Source organism: Halichoeres trimaculatus, unplaced genomic scaffold (genome assembly GCF_033239565.1).
Source record: "Halichoeres trimaculatus isolate MK-OKI-2021-1 unplaced genomic scaffold, fHalTri1.1 fHalTri1_scaffold_12, whole genome shotgun sequence".
NCBI lineage: Eukaryota > Metazoa > Chordata > Actinopteri > Labriformes > Labridae > Halichoeres > Halichoeres trimaculatus.
Genome location: NW_027437190.1, coordinates 30,748,367 through 30,767,380, shown reverse-complemented (window position 1 = coordinate 30,767,380; position 19,014 = coordinate 30,748,367). Strand labels below are relative to the sequence as shown.

General features: G+C 41.4%; 3 protein-coding genes across 4 annotated transcripts; 2 read left to right on the top strand and 1 right to left on the bottom strand.

The window, feature by feature from the left end:
* Positions 1-1,127: 1,127 nt before the first annotated feature.
* gpsm3 (G protein signaling modulator 3) lies at positions 1,128-4,869 on the bottom strand. The gene is made up of 6 exons (XM_074683551.1): positions 4,571-4,869; positions 3,697-3,783; positions 2,819-3,310; positions 2,368-2,536; positions 1,882-2,135; positions 1,128-1,760 (listed from the first exon to the last, which is right to left on the bottom strand). Exons 3-6 carry the CDS (start codon positions 3,290-3,292, stop codon positions 1,620-1,622), a joined length of 1,038 nt encoding a protein of 345 aa, XP_074539652.1. The 5' UTR covers positions 3,293-3,310; positions 3,697-3,783; positions 4,571-4,869; the 3' UTR covers positions 1,128-1,619.
* A 9-nt stretch (positions 4,870-4,878) lies between these two features.
* Positions 4,879-12,210, top strand: pbx2 (pre-B-cell leukemia homeobox 2). Of its 2 annotated transcripts, none has more exons than XM_074683549.1 (8): positions 4,879-5,251; positions 5,889-5,962; positions 7,985-8,229; positions 10,008-10,198; positions 10,520-10,655; positions 10,758-10,899; positions 11,053-11,147; positions 11,384-12,210. In XM_074683549.1, exons 1-8 carry the CDS (start codon positions 5,010-5,012, stop codon positions 11,462-11,464), a joined length of 1,206 nt encoding a protein of 401 aa, XP_074539650.1. In that variant the 5' UTR covers positions 4,879-5,009; the 3' UTR covers positions 11,465-12,210. The 2 variants fall into 2 exon arrangements, with proteins under 2 accessions (XP_074539650.1, XP_074539651.1); XM_074683550.1 differs by lacking the exon at positions 4,879-5,251 and adding an exon at positions 5,560-5,783.
* A 2,663-nt stretch (positions 12,211-14,873) lies between these two features.
* On the top strand, positions 14,874-16,588 carry LOC141801182 (uncharacterized). The gene is made up of 4 exons (XM_074684143.1): positions 14,874-15,053; positions 15,278-15,373; positions 15,470-16,323; positions 16,447-16,588. Exons 1-3 carry the CDS (start codon positions 15,009-15,011, stop codon positions 16,007-16,009), a joined length of 681 nt encoding a protein of 226 aa, XP_074540244.1. The 5' UTR covers positions 14,874-15,008; the 3' UTR covers positions 16,010-16,323; positions 16,447-16,588.
* The last annotated feature ends 2,426 nt before the right edge of the window (positions 16,589-19,014 follow it).

Here is a 19,014-nt window from a genome sequence, read left to right as displayed (position 1 = left end):
TTTTAATATTGTGCTTTTGTGTTTTAGCCCAGCTGCTCTTAAAATTACTAAATCAACCACAGATTGACATCAGCATTAGGCGGCAGTTAGAAGTGGTGGGAATTTGTTTTTACTGTTATATTATTATTATTATTATTATTATTATTATTATTATTATTATTATTATTATTTTTCTGATCTATACGCTAAAGAACAATCTCTGCACCAATCTAGAATAAAAATGCCACTTATTTTTGCAGTACCTTGCTGATATGGTCAAAGATTCAGTGTATTGCATATTTGTATCTCAAAAATGGAACTTGAATCTTGTCAGCTGGTTTTTATTGTTTCTTCCTGTTTGACTCTTTCACAACCATTGTAGTCAAGAGTTGTTTTCTCTTACTTTCTTCTGGGCTGCTCCTTCCCTGTTCCTTTTTTAAAGATGTTTTTCTATCTCAGCATCACCTGACAAATTGGAACACAAGCCTTGAATAGAAATCATGCGACAGAGAACTCTGTGGCTCATCAGAAACTGGGAGATATACCATAAACTATCAATACTTCTTCTGCTTTGAATGTGGGTTTAAGGGTTGAGTGTCTGTCGGGGTTGCTATACAGTAACACCACAGTGTTGATGTGTTTGAGGAAGTGACACAGCGTCCTCTCTTCACCTCTAACCTAACTTGTGCAAAGCGGCCAGAACTTCCTCTGCCAGCTTTCCTCTGAACTCAGTGGATTGAACAGAGTATATATAAAGTATATTATTAAAGAAATGGCTGTATCATGAGATTTGACAAGCTGCATCATGAGGTTTTTCAACCACTCTCATGGCAGCAAATACTGAGAGGAACAGGCATAAAGCACAAATGCTCAGGTGTCACTTTCTTGTGTTTGCTTTGGGTTGATGTGACCTATTTAAATGAAACAATATAGTAAATCAAAATCCAGGAAGTTTGTGATAAGACCTGTTTTATGATACTCTGTGAAAATGAACACCTCTGGTATCGCTTCATTTGTTCCTTAGATAAGACACCACTTCCGCCTCTCTGCATGCAAACATTTTGATTTACATTAAGGAAATAAAGAAAATGAAAAAAAAATTAAACCACATTTTTTTAAAAATCCATTAAAAGATAAAAACAAGTGGCTCTGAAAAGCATTTACTTTATTTTCTCTATAATTTTTCATACACAGTCAAACGCTCTGAGGCCCTTGAGCTTATGCCTACTTACCACCATCCCTGGTGTGTTTCAAATCTCTTGTTCAAAAAGGAGAAACAATAGAGGCGAGTAGACCGCCTCATTCAAACTCATGACTGTGCAAACATAAAATTACTCAACCACTCATCACATGCACTCAGAATAGAAAGGAAAAATGACTTTTTTTGCTTCTAAAATTAAAAATAAAATACTAGTAAACTTCACAATCACATCAGGATTCTCCTTTGAGTCTTTCAGAAGCTCTGTTGCTCAAACATTAGCGTTACCGCAACAATCTCGACAGCTTTAGCGCGGACAATTATCACAAAGGATGACACTGTCTCAAAAAAGCATCATCAGGGTAAAAAGAGGCTGTTCAACAGTAAATTAAGCTAAAAAAGCTACAATACTGGGTGGCTCCCACTGTTTTTTTGTTCCATCTCAAGTTTGCAGCAGACATGGTAGCTCAGTCCTCTGCTCCTCCATGCGCCCCCCTTGGACCCTCAGGAGCAGGGAGAAGAAGTCCTCATCATCCATGGGACCAGGAGCCCTGCTGCGCTGGTCTTCCAGTCTGCCCTGAGCCTGTGAGTGGAAGTTCAAAGGGGGAAAGCATGATACAAAGGCTTTGTTTTGTGTTTGCTGCAGCTCACGACATCTTATGTCATGATAACAGTGTCTATTTAGAGCAGTCCAAACTGCTTACTTGTGTGGTGAGAATCATGTTGTACAGATCCTCGTTGGGCACAGGAGCAGCTGCAGGAGCTGGCACAGGAACAGACACAGGCCTTCTCACAAAAGAGAGCTGCTTTATGCTACCTCTGAAACTTCGGGCCTTTGTTTTCATTGGATGAGACCTTCCGAGCTGCGCCCTCTGGTCATCCAGCCTGCGGGCCTGTGCGGTGGCCACCAGCTCAAAGAACTCCTCTTTCTGCAGTGAAGTCATGGAAGAAAAGACGACTGTGGAGACATGAGAGAACCCAGCAGGAGACTTTCAGCGGTCAGTGGTCAGAGACAGAAGTGAAAAAAACACGAGAGACAAAGAAGTTTCAAAACCGTTTTGAGTCACGGAGTGCAGAGTAGTTATGTGTTGTTTCAGCTTGATCAAAATGAGTCAGCATCACTACATGGAAACTAATGCATCAGTTTCATCACTTGAGTTTGAACAGCTTCTCAATTTTCTCCCACTCACCTCTGTGTGCTGGCTTGCCGGTGTTGGGCTCAGAGTGGCACCTCCTCCTCGGCAGCCCGCCGGCCTCCAGGCTGAAGGAGCAGCGCTGATCATTGAGCCGCCTCCCCTCCTGGAGGGTGCAGAGCAGCTCATACAGCGACTCCGGGAAGTCCGGGGTTAACCGGTGAGCCTGAGAAACATGCGTGTAGGTGTCAGAGAAAGAATGAGGGAGGGAGGGAGAGAAAGGTTTCTCTCTAAGTGGCACAGACTGTTTGTTGGCACAGCAAAAGAATTCACTCAACTCCTACGTACTCCTACATGCTCTGTAACAAAATCATAGCTGCTTTTTTTCCACCGGGAGGTTGTTTTTCCTGTAGAGTTCACAGCAAATGTTTGATAAAGTAAAGACAATAGAAACACACACTGCCTGACAGCAAAAACAACAAAAGGAATGAAGTAAAAATCCACAAACCTTTTTTGTGTCTCCTTCAGGTTGTCCCTCTGAGGAGTTTAAGCTTTTTACATCCACTTGAGGGTCATTTGCTTTGACTTTTTTATCCTCTGTGTCGCTTGGCGTTTCAGGTTTATCATTAATCCTCATCATCTCAAGTGTCTCCCCATCGCTTTTACTATCATCTGCTTTTTGTCCATCACTCATGTTCCCAGTGTCCTCAGCTTTTTCATCCCTTTCTTTAAAGTCCTGTTGTTGTTTCTCCAAGCTCTGCTCCTCTAAACACACTTCACTCGCTGTATCTTCTTCCCCCTTTTGTTCCTCTCCTTTTTTTCTCAGAGCTGAATCGTCGCTGCAGCTCTGTACAGAGAAAGCTGAAGTGATATCTGCCTCGTTCGCAGCAGCACCCTCTGTTGCGTCCCCTTCCTCTGTGATGTGGAGACGTCTCAGCAGCCCCTCTTCAGCCATTTCAACTTTGATCTCTGCACAGTCCATTTATCTCACTGTCAAACCCTGAAAAACACACACACAGAAAAACAAAGGGGAAAGGATCTCTGGTCAAACATTTTGAGAAGTATTTCTAACATTTCTAAGAAGAAAATAAACTAACACATGGACTGCTGTATCTTTCTTTAAGTTGCAAACAAGTATTTGTGAAACCAGTTTGGTGAGTTTGAACATGTTGTCGACAGATGTTGAAGCTGAAAACCAAAACATAAGTCATAGATTTCTCTCACCTGTCTGTCAAGAAGTTGTGTAATATCAAAGTTGGAGGATATGTCCCTGTTCACCAGCTGATTTAAGATTTTTTATACCACAAATTTCACTTTAACCCTTGTCGAGATACATCCTCATTTTGATACAAATGCTACAGTAAATAAAAGTAAATTCATCCTTACCTTTAACATTATCCACTCACAGCATCATCTTTTAAAGCCACAGCAGTCCAAGCACAGCATATTTCTCCACACTTGTCTTCTCAGTATCTGTGCGAAGGACAAAAAGTCTGGTATGAGGAGTTTCACATGCCGACGTGACAAGCTCTCACCCGTTCTGTCTGACTGCTACCTTCTCTCTCGTCTCTTCTCTTCCTGTTCCTCTTACCACAGCCCACCCCTTATTTACTTAGCCCACATATGACATGTCAGTCTGTTATGAAATAGTGCCGTCAAAAGCAGAAGAAACCATCACACGCCTGTTTTCGATGGTCCCGAGAAAAGGGTTTTCATTTGAGATCAATTTAAAAGCTGTCAAAGCGGCTGCAATCTGCTGCCTCTGCCTTTAAGTGCTGCTCATTTGATTATGACAGACTCCACTGCAACATGTTGAAACAGGCTCACAGTTCTTCTAACACTGCTGTGGTTTTGGCACACATCCTGTTGACTTGCTTCTAAAAGGAGAAGTAGAGTCAGACAAGTGAGAGAAGCTGTGTGTGATTATCACTTAAACCAGAGACATTAAAAGACAGCCTTGTTAATCTGACAGTCTGTGTCAAAGCTGGGGAACTTGGTTTAGACATCAGAGCACATAATCTCCGCTTTATGTCAATGGATCTGTTTTCTTTGTTGTTTCCTTACACCCACGCACTCACTTCTGCTTTCTGAATAAATGCACAGTGCAGATGTTTTGGTAACATTTCACCCAGCAGTGTGTGACCTTTCTGGTGTAGCCTATTGTGTTGCATTTACATGTATCTTTTCTTGTTGATATCAGAAGAGATATCTTGTCCCATAAAAGTTAGATCAAAAGAAAAATAATAGTGCTAAAGCTCACAGTATTTTTGTCCTCTGCTCCATCATGTGTCTCCCCTGGACTTTCAAAAAAGAAGCTGCAATCATCCCACAGTGTTTCCCAGGCCTGTAGGGGGAAATAAAATAGGTAAAATTAACGCAGTGACCTTTTTATTACTTAATTACTTCGCTTTTAAAGTTGCCTGGACATTGAGGCTTTATGATGCCCTAGCTGACACTGCAACACACACTTCTGCTTTCTGCAAAACAAGCTTGTAGTGCACCTCACCCTGCAGTGTCCTACCTCCTTATCTGCTCCAGAGAGCTCAGCGTCTCTTGTGTTGTCGTGTGTACACCTGGCTTGTACGTTACCCTTTCAATCGCTAGGGGACCCTGCTTTGTGCGATGCCTCGGATCAGGCTGTGTTGTGCGTCTGTGAGCACAGTTGGGCAGCAGTCGTCGCCACTGTGCGTCGCTGAAAAATGTTGCAGCAGCAGCCTCTGACGGGCAATGGGCCCTCGAACGGCCGGGGACTTGGCATGAGTGGCCACCCCGGGATGCACGCGCTTAACTCGGTCCACGAACCTTCGCAGCACCGGTCTGACGGAGGCAGCTCGGGCCTCGAGGGCACAGAAAACGGACATGAAACCCGCAGAGATATTGGCGACATACTGCAGCAAATAATGACCATCACCGACCAAAGTTTGGACGAGGCACAGGCAAAGTAAGTCATAACTTTTATTTTCATTATTCATAAATATATTGCTTATTTTTGTTTACCGCTTTGTCGAATTAGACTAGTAGAAGCAAAGTTTCATGAACTTCAACCTTTTGTTTAGGAAATTAGCCAGTGGCTCACATAAAAGCTAAACTAAGCTCCCAAAAACAAAGTGGCTTTTTTAATTACATGCCTGTAATCATATGCTGTCACATTACCCAATCATTATTGTTTCTTTGCTGTCATAAACACACGTATTTCTGAGAGACGGAGCGTAACGTTCGCTATTGTTAGCATGCTAAGCTGAGCTAACAAGGCTAACTAGCCTAAGCTACTTTAGAGTAGCGTACTGCTACAGCTGATGTAATGCTTTATAAAGCATCTCCATACAATATTTCAGACTTATTTACCTGTAAATAAAAATTAAATACCAGACTTAACTATTAGCTAGCATGGGCAGGTATTTTTTTGGTAAACAAAGCCCTCTCAGCTCTTAGCCTACGAGAAGCTAACCTTTGCTAAATTAGCCATGTTAAAGGTAGGTGGGTTGACAACTGATTTGCCTTTTGTTTTGGTAATTTGCATGTCCAAGCAGTGCCTGTTTTTAATTCTACTCTCACGGACTCTGTTGCCCTGTGTACAGGAAACATGCACTCAACTGTCACCGAATGAAACCTGCTTTATTCAGCGTCCTCTGCGAGATCAAAGAAAAAACAGGTAAAAATCATTAATTACTCAAACTAAATGATTTGTTGATAGCAGTGTAAGATAATTCTCATTTTTATCAAACATATTCGGGTATTTATCTGGGTTCGTGTGATGTTGCGGAGTTGTCAAGTGTTGACAGTGTGTCATCAGAAGCTAATAAAGTCCAAACGACTTGGTTTACACACACGAAAGCACAAAGTGTGCATGTATTCATACATTTCATTTTTAATGTCTCCTGTGATTAAGAGTTTTTGTTTTCTTGAAATCTTCATATTTTTGTCTCTTTTTTCTTGTTATGTGTTCTTGTTTTGTTCTGTCAAAATGGGATAAATTCTTGTGAGAGGATAGGTTGGATACTAGCTTTTTACTAATTCTGGTTCTCATTAATTTTTGAGTTTGATTTAACCACTGTTTTTTGTTGGGACATATCAGCTCTTAAAATTGAAGGAATTTTCATTTTTTGAATAGAAATGAAAATTGATGCTTTTTTGAAGGATAAATCAACAAGAAAGCATCTAACCTTGCACCACAGGGGGAATTTTGTGAACATATGAGCTCAGCTTTGTTTTACAGCTACTATGACTGGCTGTGGCTGGGGCTTTTTCTTTCAACAAGAGACCACAGCGCATCAAATACAGTGCAGTGCATTCTGCACTTCTACACTTGTTGCACTGTGCTGCATAAAACACCTTTTCAGTGTAGCTAAGCCAAAACTATCATACCCTTTGCACTTCTCACATCTTTGTTGTCTTAAGATTTAGATTGCTCTCAGTAACTGAAAGCATGACCAAACTCATTCCAATAGGTCAGACTACGACATGCAGTACAAATGAGGTCATTTCAGACCATTTTTATGTTTGCTTTGTGCTTTTGCAACTCTAAGAGTATAAGCTATGATCATCTGATCTCAAGACATCATCTGTCGTCATCTCATCATCATGGGTAAACAGAGTAGATAAATGGGTGTATGTCTGCTTAAGGCTTCTACACATGAAGAGAAACAAGGGATTTGACATGAGTTGTCAATGGATTAATGAATGTAATATTAAAGACAAACTAACAGGTGGATAAATGTGAGTATTAGAGAGCTATTATGTTAACTGGTGTTTGGTATTAAAATAGAGACGGATTACAACAGCTGGACAAACAGACACACACAATGCCAACACGACGGCACAATACATGTTAGTTTGGATACTGCATGAGCTCTGCAAACATTAAGTAGTGAATGAGAGAGTGGTGAGTTGTGGTGATTAGTGTTTTAATTGATGCTCTGAAAGATATGTCCGTTGTATCCGTCTGTAAGGCAAAGAAAGCGTCTCTTCAAAGGAATACGTTTAAAAAAGCTGTTCAGGGAAAGACACTTAAAGTGATACTCCGGGATGAAACAAGTTGGGTCCTATCACAAGGTTTAGGGCAGAAATTACCCCTACAGCAGTGTTTTTGTGCAACAGAAGCCCAGGGCGCTTGCACCAAACACCCCCTCCCTGCTCCTCTGCCGGTTTCCTCTGCACTCAGACGAGGCCATATTTTACTTGACCAAAACACAAATAAACGGACTCCCACCGAAAAAGTCTGATATCGGTCTGCATTCACTCTTTATTTAGAGAATTTTCAGCGCGTTACTTTCACACAAAGACACCGCTAAACAAGGCTCTAGTTTTCATCATGTCTCTTCGTCCTGGCAGACTACCTGCGTTTGTTTATATCCGGACCGATACACTAAGCAGCGAGCGCCTCGTAGCCAGCTGTGGCTCTGCAGCGGAGGTAGCGCCGTTTTACGACATGAAGCAAACCGCTCTCATTAAAGAAGGGGAAATGTGTCAAAAACCATTCTTCCATGGGTAAAGAAGCGATAACAAGCAGAGATGTAAAAAATGGTGTATGAGCGTGATAAAATGTGGATGACAGTAGGTTTCAGTTGAAGTGAAGGGGATTATGGGAGTTGGAGCAGGATGTAACTTTTCTGTAACTGCACGCTGACATTTGGCCAACAATTCCCATTCACACTGACATTTATCATATTTACAGGTCTGTCAATGAGAAACGCCCAGGAAGATGAGCCTCAGGATCCCCAGCTTGTGAGATTGGACAACATGCTGCTAGCGGAGGGCGTGGCGGGGCCAGAGAAGGGCGGCGGGGCTGCCGCTGCCGTGTCCGCTGCCACCAGCTCGGGAGGGATGTCACCTGACAGCTCACTCGAGCACTCCGACTACAAAAGCAAGTTGAGCCAGATTCGCAGTATCTACCACACTGAGCTGGAGAAGTATGAGCAGGTACCGTGTCGCATTGGGGAACAAGTGCTGACATTGGCTGTACACGCTTGCTTGAACCAGAGCTGTGATCCGTTGGCATGTTAGACCTAGAGTTTGGTCACGTCACTTTCTCTAACTTTAGTTTGCACATAGCTACTTTTTTGTTTTGAAGTTCCTTCCAATATTCTCTTATGTGTCTTTCTCCACTTCTGAAACTCACACCTGTTTTACCTGCAACTGACACTGATCCTTTATAATGTTGTTCACAATGTTATTATGGAAGTTTTATGCTACTCAATAGCAAAATGGGAACAGCTTTCAGAAGCCCTAAAAACTTATGGCAGAATCACCACAGTACAACCAGGGAAAGTAAAAAAAAATTGAAAAGAATACTTTTTTAAGAAGAGAAACTTGTCACAGGAACTATTAAAAAATAATAAAACCAGGGCTCGACATTAAAGGGGACATATCATGCTGATCCCTGATTTGATACTTACATATGGTATAATAAATTTGAAAACAAGACCTTTCACCCCCTGAATTTTCAAAAAATGAGATATTGTATTTTTTCTGATATCCTAGAACGAGATTTGATGCCTCTGAAAATAGGTCGTTGCCATTTGGCCGCGAGATTTCCACCTTCGTGACGACACGAGGATCCTTTCTTTTTATTGGAGTAATCTGATAAAGCAGCTCCTCCTCTGTGATGTCAGTTAGTCACACAACCGCCACCGAGGGATACACCCACCAAGAGCCGAATATAAATATAGCTCCCTACTAGCTCTGACTGAGTGCTGGATGCAGGGACTCTGCTCTGCTGAACAGCTCGGCTTTACATGGTGAATTAGAAGTTAAAACACTGTAGTTTTAGCAGACGTCGTAATACTTGTGAGACTGTGATATTTGCACGCTTGTTCTGACATGCACTGTGAACCTGGACCACAATAATGCTGCGGTAATAACATAGTGACGAACTGACGGTAGAGGCGATCTTTAGACTACATTTTCAGCATGATGGATAAAACAGACAGAGAAAAGTGAAGGAGCAGGATGGAGCCCTGTTATAGAAATAGTTTATTGGTGAAGTCTGCCTATATTTCCACGTATAAACTATACATGTTACAGTACCGGTTTGACTCACCACACTGAAGCGTCCTGAGATGATCTGTGTCGAGGTGGATTTTCTTCCGACAAACAAACTTCTATCCAACAACAAATTGTGGCTAGTTAAAATGCCGAGTGGCTAGTAACTCTGGGAAACCACTAGCCACAGTGGCTGGTGAGCACACAAGTTAATGTCAAGCCCTGAATAAAACGATCATTCAAATGATCAAATTCCAACCATACTAAAAAAAAATTGTGTTCCTTTTTCAAGAAAGCATTGAGACTTTGTGAAACCCATCAAGGCAAAGATTGTTACCCTATCAGCAACACCACTTTAAATTCTTTCTGCAGTTCTAATTTAAACTCTGTACTTTTTCAGTTTCAGAGTCTTTTATTCTTGCTGCACATAAAATGCATTAAATATTCATTTCCTTTATTTTGCTTCATGGATCACTGGAGTGCATAATGTTCCAGCAGGTTCTGACACTTTAAATGCAGAAACTGAGCTTTTAGATGACACTTGTGGAGCACTTCATTATCAAAAGTTATTTTTTACTTGTGAAAGACTAAAAGGAGCCACAAGACACAGACTGGCCGTTATAATCTTTAATAAATCAGCGTAAGACAGCTTGAGCTTTCTGTCTTTGCACATTTCTGCTCTTCACTTTCGCTAATCTTCTGCCTCACCTGCCCAGGCGTGCACTGAGTTCACCACTCACGTGATGAACCTGCTGAGGGAGCAGTCGCGTACCCGGCCCGTGACCCCGCGGGAGATCGAGCGCATGGTGGCCATCATCCACCGCAAGTTCAGCTCCATCCAGACCCAACTGAAGCAGAGCACTTGCGAGGCGGTGATGATCCTGAGATCTCGCTTCCTCGATGCCAGGTAGGCAGTGCGTGGTTCTTATTGTGCTGAGAATCTATATTTATCGAGCTCTAAGAGGATTGCACCTTACCCTCTTTTTGGAGACAGACACTGTTGTTAGCTTGGAGTTGCAGCAGTTATTATGTCTTCAAATGTCAAGTAAGATTCAGTCTAACTGAAAGAATCATTTTTTTCATATTTGAACTTTATTTAACACATTTCTAAGTTAAGTTTGTTGAGGAGTACTGCTTTCAGACTTGTACAGCCACTACCAGAAATGTCAATCATGAATAAGTTTCTAGTTTTCCCTCAAATAGTCTTCATCTCTTTGCTCCTCTGTAGACGTAAGAGGCGCAACTTCAGCAAACAGGCCACAGAAGTCCTGAACGAGTATTTCTACTCCCATCTTTCAAACCCTTACCCCAGCGAAGAAGCCAAAGAGGAACTCGCAAAAAGCTGTGGAATCACCGTCTCTCAGGTAAACCCCTGACTGTGTATGTGTGTGTGTTTTTGAATCTGCAGCCCAGAGTTCAGGTGATGACACACTCTGCCTTGTTTTGTGTTTTTAATTTTATGCTAGGTCTCCAACTGGTTTGGCAACAAGAGAATCCGCTACAAGAAAAACATCGGCAAGTTCCAAGAGGAGGCCAACCTTTACGCTATGAAGACGGCGTTGGGGGCCAGACAGGGTGACGACTCCCCGCACACTCCGAACTCCACAGGTAAAAACACGAAGAAGGCCTTAAACCACCCTGAAGCAGGGAGTTTCAAAGCAGCGGCCCCAAAACATGTCACCTGTCACAATTTGTTACCTGAGGGGCTGATTTTTCTTTTAGATTGAAAATACTGAATTTCTCTCCTTGTCTCCTTTTCAGGGTCTGGGTCCTTCTCCCTGTCTGGGTCAGCTGACCTGTTTCTCGGGGTTCCACCTGTGAACGGCGAGCAATCTGCTTACCAAATGGGCTTGCAGGTACAGAAGCAGTTAAAAACAGGAAAACTATTTTGCACAACTGTTGCACAAGACAGGAAAGGAATGAATCTAGCAAAAATAAATTGCAAACAAACATCCTGCCTGACCTGCAACACAACATTTGTTACCAAAGATCTGGAACTAGAGTTTTTAGATCCACATCTTAATGAGTGGACTGTGAAAGTGCAAAACACCAAAAATAAGTGCCTCCGTTTGTTTTTGTTTTCACCTCTCAGGCCAACGGGAACTGGCAAGGCCGCAACTCACCCCGATCTGGCGCCTCGCCCCACAGCGACCAATCGGACAACTCTGACTGATGGCCCCGCCCCTCCGGCCCAGGAACGACAGCGACGGAAAGTTTGTTGATGGAAAAGAAGACAGAAAAGAATGAATTCACACTTCCCACTCGGCTGCAGTTGTTTTTTTTTTCTGTCTGTTGTTTGTTTGGTTTCATTATTTTAATTGTATGTTATCTTTTCTTACCGCTCAGCGTGCGTCATTATTCTGTTTATATGATTCGCTGAGTGCACGGATGGAAGAGTGAAGATGTTTGTGTGTCTGTGTTGTGTGCATGCTGGTGTGGTTTTCTTATCGGGGTTGTAGGGTTTGTTTTCCACTACTTTTTGACTTGTTACTGAGGAGTGTGTTTGTGGACAGTCAGGAGGAGGGAGAGGAATGCATTATCATGGTTTTTAGCACACTATATCTTTATTATTATTATTATTATTAATATTAATATTATTGCTGTTTTATTATTAGTGCTACAACTGTTTTCATTTTAACAGCTCAGAGAGAGAGGATGCATTAAAGAGAGAATGAGAGGGTAATAGAGAAAAATCCAAAGATTTTGTGTGTTTGTTTCTCTGTTTTGTTTGTTTATTTTTATTTTCTACCGGGCTTCTGTGTCCCTGTAAAGTGAATGAGGTGTGTCTGAGTCCACATTAACAGTTTGAATGAGTATATCAACAGTGCTGTCTTTTTCTGTACAGTGAAACACCTGTATTCTCTCTACCTCTTTTACAATAAAGACTCTCTGTATTCACAACCAGCTGGTGAGCAGGTCAGGTTTATGATGGGAAGGGGGGTTCATGCTTCTGTTTTTGACTTATTTGCCTATTTTCCTCCCTTATGCTAAAGGTAAGTAAAATTTTCATGGGAAACAACAAAAAAATAAAATAAAATAAAATAAAATAAAAAGAATGGAAACTTATGACCCTCAACAAATTCCTCAGTCATGTGTGTTAAGGCAGGGGATCTCTAACTTTATTAGACCGTAGACCACTTTCAGGTGAGACATTTTTCAGTGGAGCCCCTTGTTATCCTAACACTGTTTAGCCTAATATTAGTACTTCGTAACAATGTAATATGTAGTATTTTGCAATGAAAGAATTAGGCTTTATTTTTAATTTCCAAGTAATTCATTTTGTAAACTTTGAGACAAGTTACCATCGAGGCAGTGGTGGGGCAGTCACCCCCCTTGTGGCCTAATTGTTGAAAAACACCCGCTGAAATGACTTCTCGGGAGCCAAAACGTGCATGAAAGTGTCCTCCTGGTTGGCAAAACACATTTAACTGCCTTCTTGGGTGGCAAAAATATACGCTATATGCAGGGATGGATTAATGCACAGGCTAGGCTGGAGCCTAGGTGGGGTCCCTAGGCTGTGCAGAGGCCCTAAGCTCCCTGCCTGATTCTCTCTTAGTCCTTCAAAACCACAAGAAACATTTATCATTATTTATTCAATTTAATTATTTCAATTGTTTCTATTTCATCAATTTTTCCTGATCAAAGAAAAATTATGTCATTTAATTTTTTTATATTGACTGTTTATTGTCAATTTATTGTTATTTATGCATAATACACGTTTTCTTTTAAACAAAGTTTAAAAAATAAGATATTCAATGTTTTTATGCTGACTTGTTACTGCTAATTTACTGCAAACTAAAACATAGGAGGTCTGCCGTTTACACAATGTGGCACATCACCTGTTGGGCTTGTTTCCTTAGAGCTAGTGTCTTATTTCTATCTGGCAGCATTGCCTGTGGGATAGTATGAACTACAAGAGGAGGGCCCCACAAAAAGAATAGCCCAGGGGCCCGTGACTACCTTAATCCTCCTCTGGCTATATGTGCCTTTTTTTCTTTCTTTCTTTCTTTTTTTGCCTCTGCCCTTTAAAAAGTCTGTGCATGCCATTGCACCAAGATGATTTTTGTATTGAGGTTTTTTTTTTTGTTACACGTTATGAAGTGGCACAAAACTACATAGGGCAGGGGTACTGGAAAATAGCTGATTTTATTGGTGCAAGAGATCAAAGTTTGTTGATATGCTCTTTCTTTTTAATTTTTTTGCGTGGACCCCCTAGCTTTGATTCACTGACCCCACTTTGAGAAACACTGAGTAGAGGTATACACAACTCAAAGTTTCATATCAAAGCGTCAAAGTTTACTTGACACAGTGGAGCCAGTGGAGCAGACAACTTCCTCCCACAACAACTGTCCAAAGTCAAACCCTTTCACCAAGTTGAACCACCATGTGGGGTGTGCACTGCAGCCTTCATTACACTGAACCCCAGCTCTGACTCAATCCAGACTGTAAATCCATTTACACCACTGAACCACCACGCGACTCAAGTTTATGGGAAATACGCTTTAAAGCATCAATTTGAAAAAAATGGCCACGTGTGTGTGTCAACTGTTCCTCATCGTTCCCACGGTCCCCCGGCAGCATCAAAGAGTTTCAGGGAGCAAATGTCGAACAAGTGAGGTGCTAAATGGCGCGCTCTAGCACGAGACGGCTGCCCAAATGGCACGTGTGGGCTGTTGTGGCTATTGTGGGTGTGAATGCAAATTTGTAAAGCTTTGTTACACCTCACCTCCTGCGGAATGACTAACAAATGCAAAGGCGTCACGTGCGAACGGTGGGGTGTCGGCATTCGTCGTGAGTGGGCGCACGAGCTAAGAAAGAATCAATACAGAATCACGCAGAAAATCTAAACTCTCAGAACTGAGAGTATAAGCCTAATGAAGTGAAACATTCTGACTGAAAACACACAGCCCATCAGTTCTCACTCCTGCGCCACAGGCTGCATCATGGAGGAAAGTAGTGACAGGTTTGGAACATAAACATACAGAGGAACACATGGACTAGGGTGCAAACTCTCGCTTCACACCTCAAATGGTGCACTCCACTCACAAATGGTTAATGCTTACACATGGCACAGCTGCACATTTGTTTAATCCTATCATAACATTAGCCTCACATAAGCTTTTTGTGGACATGAAACAGCAAATCTGAGCAAAATAGAAACCATACATACGATACTTTTTCTTTTACAATTCGAGCCCATGTTCTGACTTAAATGGCCTATCTATCAATTTATATGAGACAATTGTTTTAGAAATGAAAAAAAGGTGTATCAAACAACTTTGAAATTGCAAATTGATGTTTCCCATGTCAAAATTCACTCTTGACTGTTTTACGCATGGAATTTACGCACGAGTTTGTGCGTAACGCAGGTTTCATAAACATTTCTCTTTGTTTCAAAGACAGTTTACTGCCTGTTGGTGCAATTAAGGTTGTGAAACAACAATATGTAGGTAAATCCATTGAATTCACTTGAATTCCATATGAACTGTGTGAAAATAACAGTGGGATAGAGCTGAAGGAGGGAGGGGATGGCGCGCTGCAAGGGGAGGTAAGTGGGTGGGGTTGAAAAGTTTGGTGTTGTGGTGGGCGGAGTCTGTGCGGCTGTCTTCCAGGGGTTAAAAGCAGGAGAATCCTTGAAGGGACACCCATTACTTGATCAGCTGTTGGCTTGTTTGGACCCCTGGATATCAACACACCAAATTGGATCGTAGGCTACTATGAAGCTGCTACAGCAAAGGGAGGATGCTACAAATGATAGAAAGGTAAGAACTGCTACATTTCATTAGTTATTTCAAGTTTCTTTTCAGAAATTAGGAGATCTTAAATTTTGAAGGTTAAAGAAAGATTGAGTTGGTGATAACCGTTTTCTTTTTGGCACTACATGTAATTACACTTGAGAAGTATTGATTTGAAATGTGAAAGAAGTTTAATTAAAAGATTTTTTACATTTCAGTAACACCATCAAAACTTTTATCGTTTTTGCTAGTATATAAAATCCCAGGTGGAGAAGCGCCGCAGGGAGAGGATGAACTGCAGTCTGGAGCGTCTGAGGACCATGCTGGTTCAAGAACCACAACACCTGGTAAACAAAATCTTCCTTTAAGTCACAAAAATAAGAGTGACTTGCTTTTTGCTACAGAATCCACTGACTGATATCTTGTTCTATGTTTTGATTCAGGCTGGGACTCAGAACAGAGTGGAGAAAGCAGAGATCCTCGAGCACACAGTCCTCTTTTTGCAGAAAAGTGCAAAAGAAGACACCAGAGCTGGAGCCAGAGGAGGCAGCAGAGGCAGGAAGCACTCCTTCCAAGACGGCGTCTCTACCTGCCTGCAAAAAGCTGCTCAGTTCCTAGGACCGGAGGGCAAAGGCCTGTGGCTCGGAGCGACACTGGATGCATCTTTCGCTGCTCGTGTTTCCAGAACAAACTCTGATTCTGCAGCAGGCCTCCAGAGAAGAACTGTGGCTTCCTCCTCCAGCTCTCTTTCACACACAAAGTCCATTCTCAGGATGTTGAGGCAGAAATCCAAACAGAGTCTGCACACAGGAGCAGTCTCTGCTCATCCATATCGGCTCCAAGCACAGCAGGGCTTCCCCAGAGTTTCTCTGCAGGCTCAGAGACAAAGTCAGCATGAGACCAGAGTGGAGAGGCGAACGGGCAAACAAAGCCCGACACAGAGCCACCCAGTCAGCCAGACTCTGTGGAGACCCTGGCCCTGACCTCATGGTCCTGACACTGAGCTTTAACTGACTCTAAAATATTTCTTATCATCACTCATGCAAGCTGCCGTTCCTGAGAGAACATTTGCTTTGTAATCTTGAAAAAACTGCATCTGATCTCCTGCAAACTCATCTGTTAATACTGTAAATTATTTTGCGTACATGTTCTGTTTCATGTGGATGTGATCGCTCACTGCTTGTGTTCAGTGGTTGTGAATGAGTGCAGACAGCGGGGCAGCACAGGGAGTCTCCTGGACCGGGTGAGCTGGATCTCATGGTGGAAACTGCTGCTTTGCTGAACGACAAGTTCAGAGGTGAGTTTCTTAGAGATGAATTTCTGTCCTCGATCTTACCCACTACAAACCCTCTGTTGTTGCTCCTCACGAGTGTGATGCTGAAGTGGATAATGATTGAGTGTCCATCCGTCACATTTTCAGGTGTGGGAGCTCAGAGTTCGAGGTTGGGAGCCCCTCACCTTCACCGTCACCTGACGTCTGCAGGCAGCTCTGTCTTCATTACGACTTGTACTCTCTTTAAATTTATATTTTGTCTATTTTGCACACTAATTTATTCTGTACGTCTCCCTATGGTGAGCAGTATTCTTTTTTTATACGAAAATAAAAACATTCCTTCAAATGAAAGCGCTCTGTCGAATGATTTTCTTTATTTAATTCTTTGAAGATGAAAGTTGTGGAGCTTTCGTTTGTGGTGTTGACGGCTCTTTTGAGTGTGAGTCAGAGGTGAGGAGCGTGGCTTCCTGCAGAGCGACATCCTCCAGGTGTGAAGTCTGGCTGTGATGGGGGGAGAGCTCTGTGGCAGTTTTCACTTCAAAGACATCAAAGACACTCATGTTCACACACTAGTCGAGCAGTTTGAATGACTTTTAGGAGCAGGATGAAAAAAAGGCATAAAATATTAGCAGAAAGAGCTCCCTCAAGTGTACTTTTGTAAATTACTTTATAAGATAATCCAGATTTAATTGTGCCCATACTTTGTGTTTCCTCATATCATCACTAACATGTTGTTTCATGATAAACTGTAGGAAAACACTTTAAAAAAAACTCATTTTGCAGTATAAATAGAGTCCCCAGACTGCAGCTTTTCTGACAGCTGTGCACAGTCCATTTCATCTACAGCCTATTATTCAATTAGGCAAAATGAAAACTGTGAAACTGTGAAACTGACTCAGCTTTTAAGCAAGCAAAATGAAGATAAATTAATTTAAACCCTTTCTAACTCGTGCCTGTCACTGTTTTCATAGTGCTTAGCATCCATTCTCACACCCTCCCTCCTCCTCCGGTTGTTTGCAGGCCGTTTGTTTTCTGCGCGTGTCCGGTGTCACTTAGCATGGTAACAAAACGTGTCTTAACACCTGCTCGACCCTTTGAAGTCCTGATGAGCCACAGTGACGTTTGTCCTTCACCTGTCTCTGTCTGCTTACTGAATTTTACGACTTTTTTTTTTTTTTTCATGAAACGCAAACTTTAGTTCAGGGAGTTTTTTTCTTTTTGGTAGCCGAAAGATTTATTTATATCATTTTTTTTTTCATTTATTATCAAATTAGTAAATTGTGTCACTCTGTTTCAAGAGCCATAAAACTTAATGCATTAGCCTCTTAAAATTGCTGGTAACACATTTAGAAAGTGTGCACATGCGCTCATAAGTGAAAGAGTTCATCCAGCATGTATGCTTTCTTGAAATGCAGAAGGCACTGGATACACTTTTCTTGTCATAATGCAAAGAAAATACTTTCATAATAGGAAATATAACATTTCTCATCTGTGTAGTTATTTAGCTTGTTTGATCTGCAAGGAGAACCCCATACGAACCAACCTGGGAGCGTCTTGCCTGCTTCTTTCTCGTGGGAAACTAACAGTGAAGCTCACATTTGCACTTTTATTATCTGTTAAAATTAGAGCATCATCACAAGAAGTGTGTGTGTGGAGGACGGCAAGGCTCCAGGTTCCCACACACACACACACTGTTGGCAGACAAAGTCACTCAGATGCAAATCAAGCACGAGGCGTGTTGCTTCATTTGAATGAATTCACACATTTATGTTAAGATTACGACTAAAGTTTGCCTTAGTTTGATTAAAAAGAACTCTGTGGAATAATTCATATAGATTTTGCATTTATTTCCCTAAATGTATCGAGTCTTTGTTTAAACTAAATATTTCAAACACATAAATTAAACGTTTGCAAAACAAAGAAGTGGTTCCCAGAGTAGTTTTTTGTTTCCATACGAGCTATTTTTAAGTTGTATAACGCCACAAGGTTGTCTAATAGGCTATCTGCAGATTATTATTATTATTATTATTATTATTATTATTATTATTATTTTAATTAAACATGATTCAGTGACCTCTTTACGAGTAATATCAATTCGCGGTTCTTCCTTAATATCCAGTCATTGGCACGTGCCAACAAAAATATGATGAGGGATTACTTCAGAAAACAAAAACACCTCAACAGCCACAAGTGAACACACTTTTAATGTTGAACATTTTCTCTTGTCTTCATTTATTCATTTTAGGACAAGTCAAAATCCCTCTTAAGTATATAATACGAACTGGAAACCGAAGTTTTGAGGTGAAAATGATCAAATGTTTACGTTTTTTAAGCTGACGCTTCTCTGATGAAGTGTGAAGAGGTCGCGTGCTGCTGCACGTGGCTGCTTTCCGCTATCTTTCAGGTCTAATTGCAAAGATACACGTTTGTTGACTCCACTTGTGATTCTTATAAACCGAAGAAAGCTAATTTAATTTTGTTTTAATTTAATCTGGAAAAAAATCTGCAACAACCTTAAATATCAAATTTCATAATTGAATAAGAGAGATTTAAAAACTGAGTGGTGTGACAGAATCTTTTGTTTCCATTGCTTTTCTCTGCTCTACAGTTCAGCCTACACCCTCAGAATGACCTTATCAGACATAAGACAAAAACTTCATTCACCAGGTAGCTTAAGCTTCTTCTTTAAAAAAAATGTTAATAAATTTGCAAGGA

Excerpts from the sequence above, each read along its gene's own strand:
- gpsm3 (XM_074683551.1), bottom strand. The coding sequence starts at position 3,292 with ATGGACTGTGCAGAGATCAAAGTTGAAATGGCTGAAGAGGGGCTGCTG. Across the intron at positions 2,537-2,818 it reads CTGAAGGAGACACAAAAAAG|GCTCACCGGTTAACCCCGGA; the intron begins GTTTGTGGATTT and ends CATGTTTCTCAG. Across the intron at positions 1,761-1,881 it reads ACATGATTCTCACCACACAA|GCTCAGGGCAGACTGGAAGA; the intron begins GTAAGCAGTTTG and ends TTCCACTCACAG.
- pbx2 (XM_074683549.1), top strand. The coding sequence starts at position 5,010 with ATGTTGCAGCAGCAGCCTCTGACGGGCAATGGGCCCTCGAACGGCCGG. Across the intron at positions 5,963-7,984 it reads CGAGATCAAAGAAAAAACAG|GTCTGTCAATGAGAAACGCC; the intron begins GTAAAAATCATT and ends TCATATTTACAG. Across the intron at positions 8,230-10,007 it reads AGCTGGAGAAGTATGAGCAG|GCGTGCACTGAGTTCACCAC; the intron begins GTACCGTGTCGC and ends TCACCTGCCCAG.
- LOC141801182 (XM_074684143.1), top strand. The coding sequence starts at position 15,009 with ATGAAGCTGCTACAGCAAAGGGAGGATGCTACAAATGATAGAAAG. Across the intron at positions 15,054-15,277 it reads ATGCTACAAATGATAGAAAG|TATATAAAATCCCAGGTGGA; the intron begins GTAAGAACTGCT and ends CGTTTTTGCTAG. Across the intron at positions 15,374-15,469 it reads TTCAAGAACCACAACACCTG|GCTGGGACTCAGAACAGAGT; the intron begins GTAAACAAAATC and ends GTTTTGATTCAG.